The sequence below is a fragment of the Astyanax mexicanus genome, chromosome 6 (assembly GCF_023375975.1).
Source record: "Astyanax mexicanus isolate ESR-SI-001 chromosome 6, AstMex3_surface, whole genome shotgun sequence".
Classification (NCBI taxonomy): domain Eukaryota; kingdom Metazoa; phylum Chordata; class Actinopteri; order Characiformes; family Acestrorhamphidae; genus Astyanax; species Astyanax mexicanus.
This window is the reverse complement of record NC_064413.1, coordinates 39,524,099-39,541,401: the sequence shown is the minus strand read 5'-3', so window position 1 is coordinate 39,541,401 and position 17,303 is coordinate 39,524,099. Positions and strand designations below refer to the sequence as shown.

Genomic DNA, 17,303 nt, shown 5'->3' with positions numbered 1-17,303 from the left:
GTGTGTACTCACTTTTGTGAGATATTGTATATGGGCCAAATTGAAATCTGTTGGGACAAAATGGTAAAACTGCTGGGATATCCAGGTTTTGGAGAGGTTGTTGGATTGGGTTGGGTTATAAAGAGATATAAAGCAATAGAAAGGAAAAGCATTTTTCAGTGTAATTCTGTTTTCTCAGATTCCATCAGTGCATTTTCCAATACAAACAAAATACAGGAAAAATGCAGTCTCAGCCTGACATTGCAGTATTTTTTTTTTACTTTTTGCAAAACTAGTTAAAAACTCTTTAAAAACTAATATCTAGTTCAATACAGAGAAACTGTGTCAGCCTGATGTTAGCTGAATTGCAGTATTGAATTTTTTAATACTTTCTGCAACCAGAGTTAAAGGGCTGTCACCAAATTTCTGAATGCACCAGAGTTGATTCTCTGGTGAAGTGAGAGATGTGCAAAGCCAGGCTGAGAACAGGGCTTTAAGGAGACTGCCACTGGTGAACTGGAGGCATTTTAAAAACTGCAAAAATATCCCTCTTGATGTATTATAGATGCTTTTTCCTCCAGGTCTATAGGAAAGTCTGAGGGCGAGAAGCGCTGTGCTTTTGCAAAGACAAGCACTTAAATTTAAACGCAGATGCAGTTTTAAAGGCATAAAGCTAGACCATATGCCCGAGTGCTGGAGAGGGCCTGCAGGCCGCTCTGCAGCTGCTGTCTTAGTGCTGAGTAGCTGATGGGAACGGGGACGTGTTTCCTCCACAGCATGATAAACTTCCCTCTCCACCAGCACGCCACCAGCCAAACTGCGCTCACACTCAAATAGGAACCATCTGATTGGCTACGGGCCAGTAACAACCAGAGCAGAGAGACCGAGTGTTATTTTTTTTTCTTTTCTTTAGAACGAGTGGAGGAGAAAGCTGATAGGCCCTGTTTCACTTTTATAGTGGTCCCCAAATCCTCTCATGGGATTTAGCTAAAATAGCCAAGAAGCGGGTGCACCTTAGCTGGGATTATAGCCCGGTAATCACTGCTAACCCCAGTTCCTGAGTTCAGTCAGGACTCAGCTTTTTCACACAAATACTTCTCCTTATATAGTGCAGTCCTGGTCTAGCTGCAGGTCTGCATGAACCATGCTGCAGCAAACATTATGCAACATTATATAACAATTTTACTTTAAAATAACAGCAGCTTCAGAATTATTTTAATGCTCGCTAATTTATAATGCTGAGAAATGCATATCTCATTGCAGCCAGAATGCTGCTGCTGCTGCTGTTGCTGCACAGTGTACCGGTAACTTTGGTGAAGCTGTAAGAGGCCTGTGTAGAGAACATTGCATTACAAAGTCGCTGTGTAAAATTATGCAGTATTACTACCACTATAGTCCACATGCTTTTTTCCCTCTCCTTTAACCCCAGGATGTCTTATACAAAAAGAGAGAGTGGAATAAAAAAAAAAAAAACTGGAACTGTCGACAATGTTGCCCAACTGAGCTGTGTATGATTTTTTAAAGTAGCAAACTGAACATCCAGACACCTGACTATATGACACTATTTTTAAAAGTACTCATAGACAAATTGTATTTACAGTTGTGGTGCAAACGTGAATTACACTCCTGTAAAGAGAGAATAAAAACTATTCTCACAGAATTCTGATTTAAGTTTGTTGTTTCTTTATAGCAATATAAAAAAGCAGTCCCTTTCTGATGCTGTAAAATATAATGACATAAAACCAACACTAACATATTGCTGAATAAGTCTACAGCAGGTCAGAGAGCAGCCAATCAGAGTGTATGTGTTATTTACGTGACAGCAAACTTAATATCACACCAAAGTAACCCAAAAAGATACACAGTAATAAAACAAAGTTAAACCTTCATTTTTCATTAATGCCACATTTATATCACCTCAGGACTTTGAGGAAACATTCTGGGTTTGTTGCTTTGCTCAAGGGCAGGTCAGCTGTGAATATTGAGGAAGTAAAAAAAAAAAAAAAAAAAAGATTTTTTTTATATGTATATAAGTAAAAATTAATTAGGACTGAAGTTCCCACAAATGGCATCCTATTTGATCAACAGAGGAAAAAAAATGTAAGATATCCACCCTTTAAACTGCTAGCTCACACTTTGCCTCTAGGGAGCGTGCAGAGCAGATTTTCTCTGTAAACAGCACCATTATGTGAGAGAAAATATCACCCTTTCTGCATATTTAATCTGGATTGGTTACTGGTTATTTTAGCACGCCTCTTTTAAATGCAGTGGCTTTGTTTGATTATCAGCACTGTAAGTAGAAGCAGCTGCATCTCTTTTAGGCAACTATGCCTTTGTTTCTCTCGCTTAGAGATATAATGGGGTGCATTTATGCTTAATTACACATCCATCAGACAGACTGTTAAAGTAAATTGTAAATTATATCAGTAGCCAAGGCCTGTAATGGATTAAAAAAAATAAAAATACTATTTCTGAATGGCCATTCCTCATTCTGTTCACAGTGATGTAACTAAATATGACACTCTGTCAGACACAGCAGATCTCTACTCATTGATTCGCTGCACTATGAGAAGTGTAATGTTTAATGATTTCAGCATCAGGAGATATTTCATCAATCAAACACCTACTAAAACTAGGGCTGCACAAAATTCATTTTTGTCATTTCTACATTGTACATTTCTACAGTGTATGCATGTGCAGTAGTAATGTGACTGAATGTGAATGAACAATGTAGGACGTAAGCCAAATTAAAACATTTCATAATATGAACATTTTCAATGTTCTCATTCTCCAGGTAGATTATATTTACTAAATTTAATTTATTTTACTCCAATCTATATTACACAGTGGGCGTTTTTAAAAGCATTACATGTTTTAATAACTTAGTTAATTTATAGGTACTTCATAATCCAATTACTGCAACAGTTTCTCACTACTCCAAGCAAAACATTTACATAAAATTCAGAGAAATTAGAAAATGGGGAATCTTTAGTTTACGTGAGTCAGGCAATAATCAGACTTTTGTTTAAGCTTATACATCAGGGTGTATCAGGGTGCTACTTTTTTTGCTGTTTTTTTGCAAAAGAAAAATTCACATTGTTCTCATTCCCATTATTTATCTACTAGAGACAGATTATATATGTCCAGTATCATTTATTATTTTATTTAATACTGGATATATGGAGATATGTAGAGCGCATTATTAGTGCCATGACATTCTGGATCACTTACTTCTGTTACAAATCTGATACATTTCTTGTATTTTTTAATATTTTAGTTAGGAGTGTGCCATATCATATCATATGCAATAAGAAAATTGAATATTCATTTTGGTGCAGTAGTGTATTCTTGAAATCATGTTTTAAATTCAGTATTTCGTCATATCGTCAAGAGTATTGTTATCGCGATAATAAAATGAAATATCGTGATATTATTTTAGGGCCATATCGCCCACCCCTACAGATTATAATGTTTCCAGGACTACGTGAATAATCAGGTAGCTGCAGAGTTTTTTATATTATCAGATCCTCATAATCAGAAGTGTGTGTGTAATTTTTTTGTATTGCTCCACATAAAACATTTTATATTTCAATGTCATTTTGTTCCAAAATAGTGCAGTCCTACTAAACTCAGTAACTCCTAAAAGACGAGTTTTATCAGCGCTGTTTGTCTCAGTGTGGTTTAATAGGATCTAAGTGGTGGAGCGTGGTCTTCTATTGTGTGAAAAGCTAAGGAGGAGTAAAGCAGTCAGAAATAGAAGACAAGAGCACTTCTCCATCAGGGAAACACAAGAAGACATTGTGTTAGTCTAGTTAGTTTTTCCAGGCGCCTTCATTTTGTTTCTCTCTGTCACTCACTCTCCCACTCAGTCTCACACACACACACACCGGAGATAATACAAACACACAAGCACACATTTTTTTTCTTGTCTCACTCTTTCCCTCTCCCCACACTGCACTCTTTTTCTGCGGCTGTCTCATCAGCTTACCCATGTCACCCAGTCCCAGTTGGCTGCTGGCAGGCGTAGCACACCTATCAATCACACACATATGCAGACACACACAGGCACGCACACACACATCTGGCTCTCAAGCAGCCAGTCTGCCTCTCTGTCTGTTTGTCTGTCTATCTGTCTGTCTGTCTCACTTTCAGCTTGACCAGTCAGGCTCCTCTGCTTTGTTATGGTGATGCTGTGGCTGGCTGTCCTCTCTGATTTGTCACATTTGCAGGCTTTGTCCATTAGTGCGGTGGTGATGGTGGTGTACATGATGAAGGAAAAAGATGGAGGGGAGGGACACCGACCCTCTCCAGCACATCTGGTATTAGTTAACCATGTTTGTGTGTGTGTGTGTGTATTTTAGGAGCTGTCTGTCCTCGCGAGACCCCTACTGTATCTGGCTGAGGAGCGGAAGCTGTGCCACGGTGGCGCCAGGACTAAAGTAAGTTACATTTACAGCATCCCTCTATTAGTCTCTCAGTTGGAACCCAATTACAGTGACTTACTGCATGCGCACCATTAACTCTTAAAGAGGTCCAGAGTTACTGTGGCCATTTCGTAATGCATTCAGTTTCAGTTACAGAATATTATGTATATAATTACATAAACACACAGTTACCTATGTTATTGGTTACTTGATTAATCACACTTCCATTAAATTAACATTTTGTACAGATAGGTTCAGTGTGTGCTCCTGATGTTTTTCTATTTGTTTCTATGTATAACAGTTTTAAAAATGCAAAGAATGTTTTTCTTAATTTCAAATAATGTACACACACTCGTAGCTTCATCAAATTTAAATCATAAAATACTTTCTACTGCTACTTTCAAAACAGAGACGTGGCACAAAGTATACTTTTGCCAGGTTTCCTCATTTTTTTCTGTGAGCTGCAACTGAGAAATGTATATTAAGTAAAATTACACTGTGCTTACTCTAAAGTGTTTCTCCAAGCACATATTAGTATTGTAGTAAATTGTAGTATATATTTGAGTTTAAAGTAATATTATGTAGCCAATGTACCATAAAAAACAGCTTCATAATCATTTTGCTGGAATTGATAGTAACTGGTAAAATAGTGTCACTGGCATTCAGTCCTGAACTGCCGTCTGCTGGACAAAATAATTTTTGACTAGACAGTTTACAAATATCAGCATGATAAAACATGTTTCTTACATGACCTCAGTTCTGCATTTATAATGAAACGGTAACTACATTTCATTATACGTACGGTACAATACGTACGGTAACGGTGACATTTCTGACCAATAAACACCACTAAGTAATCAAAAGGCAATCTTAAAAACATCCTGGGAAAATTCTGACAGCTGTGAGAAATGAGATGGCAATGAGAATGTGAAAAGATTACAAAAATATGTTTTACATGATGCTGTTTAACCTAGCTCTCAGACAGCCTCAGCCTAGTCAGCAGTTATATCCCTCAGTCAACAGAAGATGCATGCGTGAGCATGAACCAGCACTGCTCTACTGAGCTTCATATGTATTCTATCCCTTCCTATAATTGTAGCAACAGCTCACAGCAGGGGTCAGAACTCTGCTAGACAGGGTTAAAACAGAGCAATCCAAATTCTCTAAATCAAAGCCAGGAAAAAAAGCAAGGGCAAAAAAAACTAGCAAACGCTAGAGAGCAGAGAACGCAGAGCAACTAGGGAATTGTCTGAGCTAGGAAAAAAAGAAAATTGAAATCAGAGCAGGGAATTCTTAATACAAGTATGACTTAGAATTGCAGCTTGATTGCATGCAAGACTACACAAGGGATGCAAACAAAACAAGGGTTATATTTAGACTTGCATAATGAGAGACGCGTGACGAGAGTGCAAACCGAGGGTGGAAACCAAAGAAATACATTACGTTTTGTTTGTGATAGAAAGTGAGTCATTTATGAATTCATCTGTGTGTATGAGTTCGGTGGTCCTAGAAACGCCGTCCTTGTGAAGAACTTGGGCCCTGTTTTCATTTGGTTGCACTAAATGCACTGCTGCCTGCTTGCCTTCTCAACTTTTTTAATTTGCTTAATCTGAAAATAATATGCTTCATTTAATCAATATTAATTATATAAAAACAACTCAGGGTAATTTAGATCTCCTGCTTCAGGCTTGTCAAAACACTGTGGAGCCGAGCTGTACCGCCATCCATCTTGTTTGCTTGAAAGTGGCAAGCACGCCTCCCCTTAGCAAGCTAAAGGAAATTAAAGGGCGTGTGCCGTGCCTTCACCTAGCCGGGGCAGTAGCAGCGTTATTGATCACTCCCAGGCCCGGTGTCATTTATTTATCTAAACCTGTGTGACACACAGTCTTATTGACCAACCAGCATCTCTCAGCACTGCCATTTGAAGAAGGAGAAGGCCAAATCAATCTCTCTCTCTCTTTTTTTTCCCCTCTCCCTCCCTCTCGCTCTCTGTACGCATGAAACTAAAAGCAATGTTCAGCTTTATGGCTTTCAGCCACCAGGCCTGTGTACGCCAAACCCGCTGCACCTCAGAGAGTGCAAGAGCAAGCAAAGAGAGAGAGCTGTTAGCTGTTAGCTCTACCGCCCACCAGGCCTTTAGCAGTTTTGCTCCGCCAAAACATGGCTGCTACTCTAAATCACTTCAAGTGCTTATTTTCTCATCCAAACTTTGGCTGTAAATCGTTTAGGAGTTAGTGACAGCGTGTGGCAGACGCAAGTCTGCTATCCAAATGTGAGTATTGATCTCTTTAAATAGAGACGGGAGTTATTGCCTCTGCATCACGTGACCTTCTGTGTGTTATATTAACTGTAGGCTTCGCCAACCTGCTGCTAATGGAATGTGGGGAACGTATTAATGCAAGACCCATAAAGTCCCTGGCTTACTGCCTTGATGGCATCCAACTCGGCAGCTCGTAGACCTTGTTTGGGGAAAAATTGCCCCAGCTTTCAGTGTCGATCAGTTAGAGCTGGGCAGACAGTTGTGTTTCTGTTGGGGTTAACATGCAACCGCACTCCTAGGATCATGTCAAAAGCAACTCACCTCATTACATTTGATCTGCCAGTCTGCTATGGTGTGATGAATTTGGGCATATGTGGTTGGAAGCCTTGCGAATTGGATTTCAGTACCTCAGTTTGAACTCCTCTTAGCCCTCAGTTCAAAAATACCTTTGAAGTTCACAACAGAGGCAATCACTAAGCCTGTAACATATGCAGCCCTGGCACACATAGATATTTAACCAGTATCAGGAGTAAAATGGACGATATGGCTCCTGGCCAGATGGAAAGTTGGCCACCGCAAAAACGGGGATGGTCGTGAGTAATGACTGATGCAGACCTGCGCCCATGCAAATCATTTATCAGTGTTAGTGGGTCATGCATTGTCATGTAAAGTTAATGATGTGAAGGTCTCTGACTGGCATCTACACTTAATGCTATCTGCATTTATTGTTTGTCCTCTATGTCTGCACTTACAAGTGTAAGTAAATTCAACTATGATGGATGTCTTGTGTTCTAAATAAATCTTTGCTGTTTGTGTCTGTACTGGTCTGTACCAGTTTGACTGTCTTTTTAGCAAGGTCTTCGGGCATCAGATAGTCTCAATATATATATTATAATATATATTTTAATATAATACTATATATATATATATATATATATATATATATATATATATATATATATATATATATATATATATATATACACACACACACACTGCTATTAAGTTGTCATGGTTTAATCACAACACAAAATAACCACTTCTGACAACAATCTTAACAGCTAAGCTAATAATTGAGTATCGATACTGTATCTTTAAAAATCAATACAGTATTGCAAAACAAAATATTGTGATACTTAAATATTTTCTAACACTCCTATTCATTAACAGAAATAAAATGTATCTAATGGTAATCTGTTATGCTCATTTTCTGGCATGACACGTCAAATTCTGACAGGCATGCGTTATTCAGCACAACACCTGGATGACAATCAGTGTTAAAAATACAGAAACGCTGCCCGTGTAGGTGATAATGACAGGATGTAGAAAATTCTTTAGTGCTCTCAGTAAACTAAAGTGTGCAAAACTAGCTCAGTGTTTGTGGGGGTGAGAAGTTACTTCACCCTAAATCCCTTGTCTTTCTGATTTATGAGTGATTCATGTCTTTTTGCTCTTCATTTTAAAGTGTTGTATAATAATTAGACCTCAGAGGACAAGCTTGTAGAATGACACTTCTGTTGTAAGCTGACTAAAAGGTGTGTACACTAAAAAATAGTGTTAATTTAATTTAAAGCCACTACAGTAACACAGTATCCAGAGCACACTGTATGTGATAATGTAACACCAGTGCTCTGCACTAGGGAATGTGTGTTTGTGTGCTGTTCCTGGGTGAAGTTCTCACTAAAGCTCAGAGTCCTGATTTGATTTTCTGAGTGGTATAATTAAAGCTTCAGGTCTAAAGTCCTCATTCTCTTTGAGGATTTGGTGCTGAATATGATGAGAGATGTTCTCTGTGCTTGCCGTGTTGTTTTTGTTCTGTCTTTTCCATATGGTTTTGTTTTAACATGTACTGGTTGCTGAACCATGACCATAATATTCCTGAGCTGAAGAAAGCTCTTGATAATCTCCTAAAGATTGAGGCTTATTGCATCTGGCACAGTGGTTTTATGTGGGTTTGAACACCTTCAGCGCCTTCTGGGTCCTGTAATCCAAGACTGAGTTAAACCGTACTGCGGTCATGTTGTGTAGATCAAACATTTATTTTCTAGAATGGAGCATTGTTTGCAAAGGTGAGCTTATGCATCACTTGAGGCATTTTTCAGAGTGCTGTGTGTTCTTCAAAGTGTTGTGTGGCAGTGTGTTCCACTGGCACACAAAAATGCTGTAAATAGGAGCGTGCTGTAGGTGTAGCTGTGAATAAAAATGTATAGGCTGGTGTTCTATAGCTTCCTTTGGAGGGAATTGTGCTGATCGCCCTCTTTCCCTTTGTGATTTTTCTCACTGCTTCCGTTCTCTCAAAACTCGATCTCATTCCAGAGCAATTTGTACTTGGCAGGATCACTTTGAGTGTGTGCGTGGTGTGTGTGTGTGTGTGTGTGGGTGTGTGTGTGTGTGTGTGTATTTGGCACCCATGTATACAAAGACGGTTGAAAAACATACTTGCATCAGATCCATGCTTATGCTGTGGTATTATGCATGTATAATGTGTAGCTGCCAAACTGTCACATCATCACAAGTGACTGTCATGTCTCACTCTCTCTCTCTCTCTCTCTCTCATTCTCTTTAACCCGCGGTATCTCTCTTGATTGCTCTTTGAGGTTAATCTAAATCTAAATGAAGAGTCTCATCTGTCAGGAACAGAGGTGTGCCATACTGACTTGTAGACGATAATATAAAAGTATACAATGTGGCTATAAATTGAATTATGATTTCATGATTTCATTTTTAGAGACCTTTTTGATAAGTAGAAATGCCAGTGACTGCTGTATAAATGAGATTTCTCGTAAAGCTAATAATGGCACCCGTTTATGGATATAGTCCCGCCTTTACATAAAAAGATCCAATCAGCTTGCTGCTTGTGCAGACAGTGAAATAGGGTCAGCCTGTAAAATATGTTGTTCATATGGTAATTGGATCTTCGATCTTTAAGTATTTTGGTGTCTTGCATGATGTGATGTAAGTACCTGGCCAAAAAAATGGTTAGAAACTAAAAGTTTAAAATGATTTAGTGACACCTGATACCACTGAGCTAAGTTTTAAATATTACTGTTGTAAATTCCAGATCATTGGTGGCTAAAAGTATTTTTTATTTATTTATTTATTTTGTATATACATTTTTTTTTTGTTGTAAAAACTGAGTTCCCAGATTAAGGTTAAGGTTAATCCAGTCACTAGTACTAGTCACTTAAAAAGTATATCATCCATGTTGTAGATCATAATTCCTCGTAATCATATCGAAATATAAGATTTTCAATCACCCTGCCCTGGTGAGAACTGAAAGAAAGTCACTGCTGTACAAACTCCAATATATTTTTTCACATTTTCCATTTCCTTTCTAATGTGTTGGAGGGCCTTGTACTTACAGTACTGTGAGTTTAGGAGAACATTGTGCAATGTTACATCAAGTCTGTGCTTTTGTACATCAGTCAGTACAAAAAGACTGTTTTAATGGACCCGTGAAGTATCTGCTGTTTGTGTAGAGTAAGCTGAAGGTTTTAGAAGAGCCCTCGAGTGAACACACCTCGGAGATGAATCAGGGCGTACGGTAAATTGAAGCTTGAATCAGAGCAATTGCCATTGGCAACACTTGAATCAGAGCAGATGCCATCCTGACGTTTGCTGCTGCTGCTACAGAGACTTTCAAACAACAGCTTGGCTTTCACATTATAGAGCACCATACCTGCTCATCTCCCAGGTGTTTTAGGATACCTCTTTAGTAAACTCTATTATTTAGCATTTCTCATAAGTCTCCTTATATGGTTATACCATCTCTGGGTTTGCTTTGTTTGATTGCTTGCTTGCAGTGTTTTCTATTTTCTTTTATCTGATGCTTTGTACTTTCGCTCTGAGTAGGACAACACCCTGTACCCCAAATCTCTTATTAAAGCAAGCAACTGCATGTGTGGGTGTTTAATATGCCGCCTCTAGCATTGCTGTACTGTTCGCCTAAATTCAGTCTCCCTTTCTGTCTAAAGAAACCCAGCTCAGGGTGAGCTGAACTACCAACACTGCTGCTTTTCTGACTTGGGTGTGTGTGTGTGTGGTTATATGCAGACATACTGTATTGTATGCAGCTAATCAGCAGCACTGGTGGTTGTGTAAAAGTGAATATCTCTTGATGTCTGTAATGGATAATTAGGCTTGATGATAAGGCTGTGCTCTCACTATTCTGCTGAGTGCTGAGTCACTGCAGCTATAGAGCTGTCTACTGTCAGGCCAGAAAGACACAGTCCAGTGAATCTGTTTGCTTTGTTCTTTTCTCTTTTTTTTTTCTTCTTAGGATTTTAAGGGTAATTCTAAGCAGGATTGCACCAGTAATACACTGATATTAGCAGGAGGCCTGTCCAGCAGCTGTGTCATATCATAATTGCTTTTTTTTTTTTTTTTTTTTTTTTTTTTTTTTACATAAAAGAATGATATTAAGTGAGTGAATCTAACTGCAGGGGGAGGCTTGTGCTAAATTGCAGAGCCAAAATCATGCCTGATTGTTGTGAAAAATAGGAAAGATGACAGCAAACACCCTAACTGCAACATCAACACAACAAAGTTTTCAATACGGGCAATCTAATGGATTGAAAAGCATTTGCATAAATAACACTGTTTAGTTCTTATACTGAATTACAACAAATCAAATGCTTTTTGCTTATCCCTAATCACGCCACTAATTTACTGCACTTTTTTAACTGCATTCATTTCAGAAGAACACAAGATATGAGACCTCATCACTGATCCCCTTTCTGTTCCAGTGTGCTGTCAAGTAAATAGGATAATATTTTACTGAGTTAGGTGCCACTGTGTAATTTTCAAGGTACCAGAAACTGAACGATTCCCATTGATTTACACTGCTGCCCACTATACAGTGCTGTATTGTAAGTATTTGATTTATTTTTCTCCGTTAACATCGGCAGCCCTGCATGCATGTGCGCTCGCAGTACTATATAATTGATCCAATTTTGTCCTCTGCGATTAATGATCCTCACACAAGTAATGACAGTTTTTTAATTATGCTCACTGCATCATAAGCCAGCACAATATATAGCTCCTCTGATCAAACACAAGCTCAGCTTTTTTTATTTGGTGATGCACTGTGTGAGGGAAAGACTCTCAGATGTCCCTGTTAAGAACCAATAAAGCACAGGTGTTCTCACCTCCTGACAAAAGCACTGTGGCGAGGTATCGAAATAATCAGTTGTAATTGTGATTAATAATCACAATCACAATTCCATAACCAGTAATTGCAGTTGTTATTTTTTGTAATAGCCTCTTATGTGTTCCTACCTCTCAAGCATGGCTGATTATAGCAGAGTGCTCCTTTTCAACTTTACGCCACTGTGGAGAAAACATGGCCGCTGAACGCCCCCTTTCCATTTTCCTATTTGCCGTCCGTTCTGCCAGGCGCCTCTGTCAAGAGCGCCAGCCTTGATGAGACAGCAAACAAATTGCATTTCCCTTTTAGTGTTATTCAAGCCCAGTCAGGGAGACAGCCGTACTGTTTCCCTGGGCCTGACAGCACTGGCAATTAGAGGAAGGGAGGAAGAAGGGAGGAAGAAAGGGAAAACGCAGGTGCTAACTTTGTTCCTTTCTCTTCTTTCTCTCCCTCTCACTCTCTCTAAGGTCTGGCTTTGAACAGGATGTGGAGACCGGCTACCCTCAGTACCCAGACAGCTGCCACGGTGAGTACATGACGACCAGAAAGTGTCCTTGTACAACTCATGTGGGTTTATCACTGAGATTTCTGCAGCTTAATACAGGGTCCTACCTGTCCTGAAAGTTCAGGGAGTCTCATGCATTTTAATAAACAATATAAACAATATCCTGGAAATCCCCCATCTGCAAATACGAAATGGATCTCCAGCATCACAATGTTAATATAAAGTTTAACAATGTACTGAAATGTTTAGCAGTACTGCCAATATTCCTCTCAGAGTCTGTGCTAAAAAATATTAGGTGATTTTGTAGATTATTTTTTGTGGTATGTAACATGGTAAATGTTTAATTGAGGAATTAAAAAAATCCACTTTAAATATCAACAGGGTTGTGTTAAAATGACAAAAACTAAAAGGAAAGTGTTATCTTTTTTCGTTTAATATAGTTATGAAAATCAAGAAATAATAACCTATTAAATCAAGAAAATATCACAAATAGAAGCACAATAAAAGCACATGCTACCCTAAACCCTCGAATTGCTGGAAGCATTGTGTGTCATAGGATAGTAGGTAGAAATTAGAAATGACTAATCAGTTCTTGGGGAAAAAAAATCCTTTAAACATGAACAGGGTTTAAAAAGTGGATAACACTGTCAGAACTGCTAATTCTCCACTTTAGAGCAGAAGTGCATGTGATGAGTTTTTATACTTTTTTTTTTTTTTCTTTTTTCAAAGTAAACAAAATTGCATAAGAAACAGTTGATCAAAATATAGTTTAAAAGTTCTTCACAGAACCCATTACATGCAGTTTCACCAAAGTGTAGAATTGGCAGTTCTGACCGTATTTGTCCACTTGTTTCAGTGAACCACTGCAGACCCATTCATGCAGCCGTAGAATTTTAGAAACATTTCATCTAGTCTTCTTCAGCCTGGCTCTGTTTAATCATGTGCCTTTTTTCTCTTAATCATAGATGTCTTGGCAACCACACGGAAACAGAACACTGCGGTGGATTCAGCCTACGGTCAGCAGCTTTTACTTTTCCCTCTTTAAATCACATAAGCCATCGTCTCTCCATTCAGCACTAACTTGAGTTCATCAGTCGCTCTGTGCTCCTGCCTCTTTTGTACATCACTCATCCAGAAGGTCTTTGAAAACTTGTATATGCACTTTAACTCCATTCGTTCATTCAAAAGCCATCTGGTTCCTTCTTTCATTCAAATAATGGGTCCATATTGCCAGTACATTTCTTATTTTGTTGGCTGGCCTTGCTGTGTGAATTGCGCAAATGGTGGACATATTACAGCATATTGCTCTCATATGAGGCAATTTTCTCATGCACACACATTACAGGAGTGTAATTCAATCTGTCCTGCTCTCGCCTATGAAACACTCTCTCTACAGCCTGCTTGGGAGATGCACTCACACAGGTACAGGCTCACTGCCACAGCTCAGTCTGTGCTGATACCAAAGCATGCTTCAGTTTAATACCTGTAATATCTAGGGCAGATCTTATATAAAAAAAAAATAACTACTGCTGCTGATTTCAACAGTGAGACATAAAACACAAGAAACTTCATTTACAAACCCTTAAATAATACTGACATTGTAGCGCAGTCAAATAAGGATTGGGATGTTCATCATTGAACATTCAATATCAAACATGGTCCAACAATCAGCTTTTATTCCACTAGTTCTAACCGGTTTCCCCAGCACACAGCATGTCTCTAAAATGCTGCCAAAACACAAACCCTCATGTTTATGAACATAAATTTGCCAGTCTTAATGGACACGGTTATTTCTTTAAGCTCCATCACTTTAAGGATGTCTTTCCTTTTTTATTTGCTAAAACTCACAGTACATCTTTAGATGAGTATGATCAGAATTGCGACCTTATTACTAATATTAGTTTTTTATTAGAGTATGTACGAAGAACAAATAAGTGTCAAAGGTGAGTATACTCAAATAACGAAGAAACATACTCAGTGTCCATTAAAGCAAAAAAAAAAAAAACTGATTATATGAGACAAACAGAACAGTAAGTGATAAAAAGATCATGCCAATTTACATTTTTCTTACTACTGACTTCAAGCTTAAGGTTTCTATGTGGAGCTCATGCTTGTAAGATTTGTTTTCCACATTATATTAATTAATTTTAGCACCTTGTGCGCACACAGTCTACAGCTTGTCGTCTCTGTGCACCAAACTGTGACGTCCGAACCATGAATGTGTGTCATGTTACACCCCTACAATGAATGAGCTGTATCAGCATGAGTGCACATGTATCAGAGAGAAAGCATACGTTTCACATCCAGGACTAATCAGTTCATAGAGTTTGTCTGTGTGTGTGTGTTTGTGTGTGTGTGTGTGTGTGTGTGTGTGTGTGTGTGTGTGTGTGTGTGTGTGTGTGTGTGTGTGTGTGTGTGTGTGGGCTGGTTTCTGCAGTTCAGACAGATCAGCAGTGTGGGGTCAGGGCTCAGAGCTATTGTACTGAAACACATCAGCAGCACATTCTGACAGAGGAGGAGACGGAACTGCTGCTGTCGGTCTGCACAAGTTCATTCAGTCTGGCACACCATTCAGTCCCACACACACACACACACACACACACACACACACACACACACACACACACACACACACACACACACACACAGCACTGAGAACCGCCAGCATTTACCACAACAGATCTAGTGCTCACAGTAATACAGAGCTGCTAATTAGATTTAGACTATGACAGAAATATATTACAATATGTTTTTACATACAATGTTATTTTTAATAGGTTTAGTTGTTATGAGCTAAGTGAACAGATTAGTACAGAATGTAATATAAAAGATACAAAAAAAGTAAATGAAGATTTTTTAAGACTAAATTATAAAAGTGATAAATTACAAAAAAGCAGCACTTTGAAAAGGAATGGTTTTACATTTGTTAGTTTTTTTTGTGTAGAGCCACAGAAGAACCACTGTGGATTTCGTAAGAACTATTTTAATAAAAAAAAAAATTGCTAAATCGCCTAAAAACTCTCTTTAAACCTTCAAATGTTCTTCACACCCACAGCACCTTTCTAAAAATAGTTGTTATGGAATCAACACAGATTTTTCTGGGGCTTCATTCACAAAACTATTTACAGAATCTTTATTTTTAATAGTGCCGCTGTTCCAGTCAGCTGTTTATTACTATGCAGTTTATGTGGTGGTTGATAAGATCTCTACAAATAGCATAAATCATAATTAATTTCTCAACGTGTTATCCAGTGTTCTAGAAATGCCAATGATGGCCTCAATCAAAAATATGTAAATTATAAAATGAATAATTGCAAATACAGCATTGTCACACTGCTTACTAGGGATGTAGGATAAAACATATTTTATTGTTATTGTGAGATTTAGCAATAAAAACACTGAACAAGCTCCAAAAATATAATTAATAATAGTAAAACTGCATTACCTGCATACAGCAAACATGCAAACTGTCCTCACCTGATATAATGAGACTTTTGTCCATATCAGGCACCCCTACTGCCCACCATTACTTAGCTATTTACTCGGCTCAGAGTCCAAACAAGGAAAAGAAAGGTTCTTCAAAAGATGAGGGCACTGTATAGCCAGTCAGTTTATCAGAGGAGAAAGAACACCATGGGAGTATACACTCAGTCAACCCCCCTCTGATTAATTCAGTTTGTGTCTCAGCGGACTGCTGTTCCTCCAGAAACCCACTGGAAATGACACGAGCGGTTTACTTATTTAGTTTACTGCGTTTTCTATTCTCACCCTGAGACAAAGCCCTCCACAGCTGTGTGGCGCACAGCAATTATTTGAGTGCTAAGAAAACACCCACGTGCCACCGCTGAGCCATTACACACTCCGAGCTTTGTTTCTGATCGGCTTGGTGCTGCTCCCTCTCTCCTTCCGCTCTCTTTCTCTCCCCCTTTTACTCGCTCCCTCATCTCCCCACTGTTTGATAAAGCAGCTCCACAGAGGAAAGCCAGGCAGACATTTTATATTGTACACACAATGTAAGTGAATACGTATATCCTAAAAGTGAAGTCACTGCTCACATTTTTGTAAATGTATTATTGAACCTTTTTATGGGACACCACTAAAGATATGACACTTTGATACAATGTAGTCAGTGTACAGCTTAAAAAACTGTGTAAATTTGCTGTGCCCTCAGATTAAAGCAACACACAACCCTTAATGTCTAAACAGCTGGCAACAAAGTGAGTACACCCATAAGTGAAAATGACAAAATTGTGACCAATTAGCCATTTTCACTCCCCAATGTCATGTGACTCATACGTGTTACAAGGTCTTGGGTGTGACTAGGGAGCAGGCCTGTTAAATTAGACGTTATCACTTTTACATGCTCACATACTGGTCACTGGAAGTTCAAAATGCCACCTCCTGACAAAGAACTCTCTGAGGATCTGAATTAAAGAACACTGAAACTGAGCTGCAGCAAGATGGCCAAGACCATACAGCAGTTTAACAGGACAGGTTCCACTCAGAGCAGGCCATAGATGACCAATAATATTATGGATTACTGGAACCATACCCTGTGGTCTAATATAAATCCTAATATGAGACCAAGATAAAACCTGTTTAGTTAAGATGTCAAGCATTTGTGGCGGCAATCAGGTGAAGGGTACAAAGAATAGTGTGTCTTGTTGACACTCAAGCATGGTGGTGCTGTTCGTACAGCCCCAAAATATCGACACTAAGGGCAAAATTTGGTCATTTTTATTTAGAGGTGTACTCACTTTTGTTACCAGCTGTACACTTTGTACACTGACGTCATTGTACAAAAATGTGAGGAGTGTATTCACTTTTGTGAGACACATACATACAAACGTACATACATACATAAATACATGCATACATACATACATACTACACCCCTCCCTCATCCAGTTGTTTATACCACTAAGGATAGGAATGATAATAAGTGGAAGTCATAACAAATCTCAGCCTTGTGGCCGTCCGCTGGCATGC

At 38.6% G+C, this 17,303-nt stretch overlaps 1 protein-coding gene and 1 long non-coding RNA gene across 5 annotated transcripts in view; one reads left to right on the top strand and one right to left on the bottom strand.

Moving 5' to 3' along the window:
• Window positions 1-17,303, bottom strand: part of LOC103022254 (uncharacterized) — a 61,057-nt gene that overhangs the window by 5,509 nt on the left and 38,245 nt on the right. The window lies entirely within an intron of this gene.
• Window positions 1-17,303, top strand: part of sema6e (sema domain, transmembrane domain (TM), and cytoplasmic domain, (semaphorin) 6E) — a 173,675-nt gene that overhangs the window by 138,875 nt on the left and 17,497 nt on the right. For all 4 annotated transcript variants that reach the window (XM_015605915.3, XM_015605917.3, XM_015605916.3 and 1 more), the window contains 3 exons: window positions 4,341-4,418; window positions 12,277-12,335; window positions 13,280-13,330. In XM_015605915.3, the coding sequence (XP_015461401.3) occupies window positions 4,341-4,418; window positions 12,277-12,335; window positions 13,280-13,330 (188 nt within the window). The remainder of the gene's footprint in view (window positions 1-4,340; window positions 4,419-12,276; window positions 12,336-13,279; window positions 13,331-17,303) is intronic.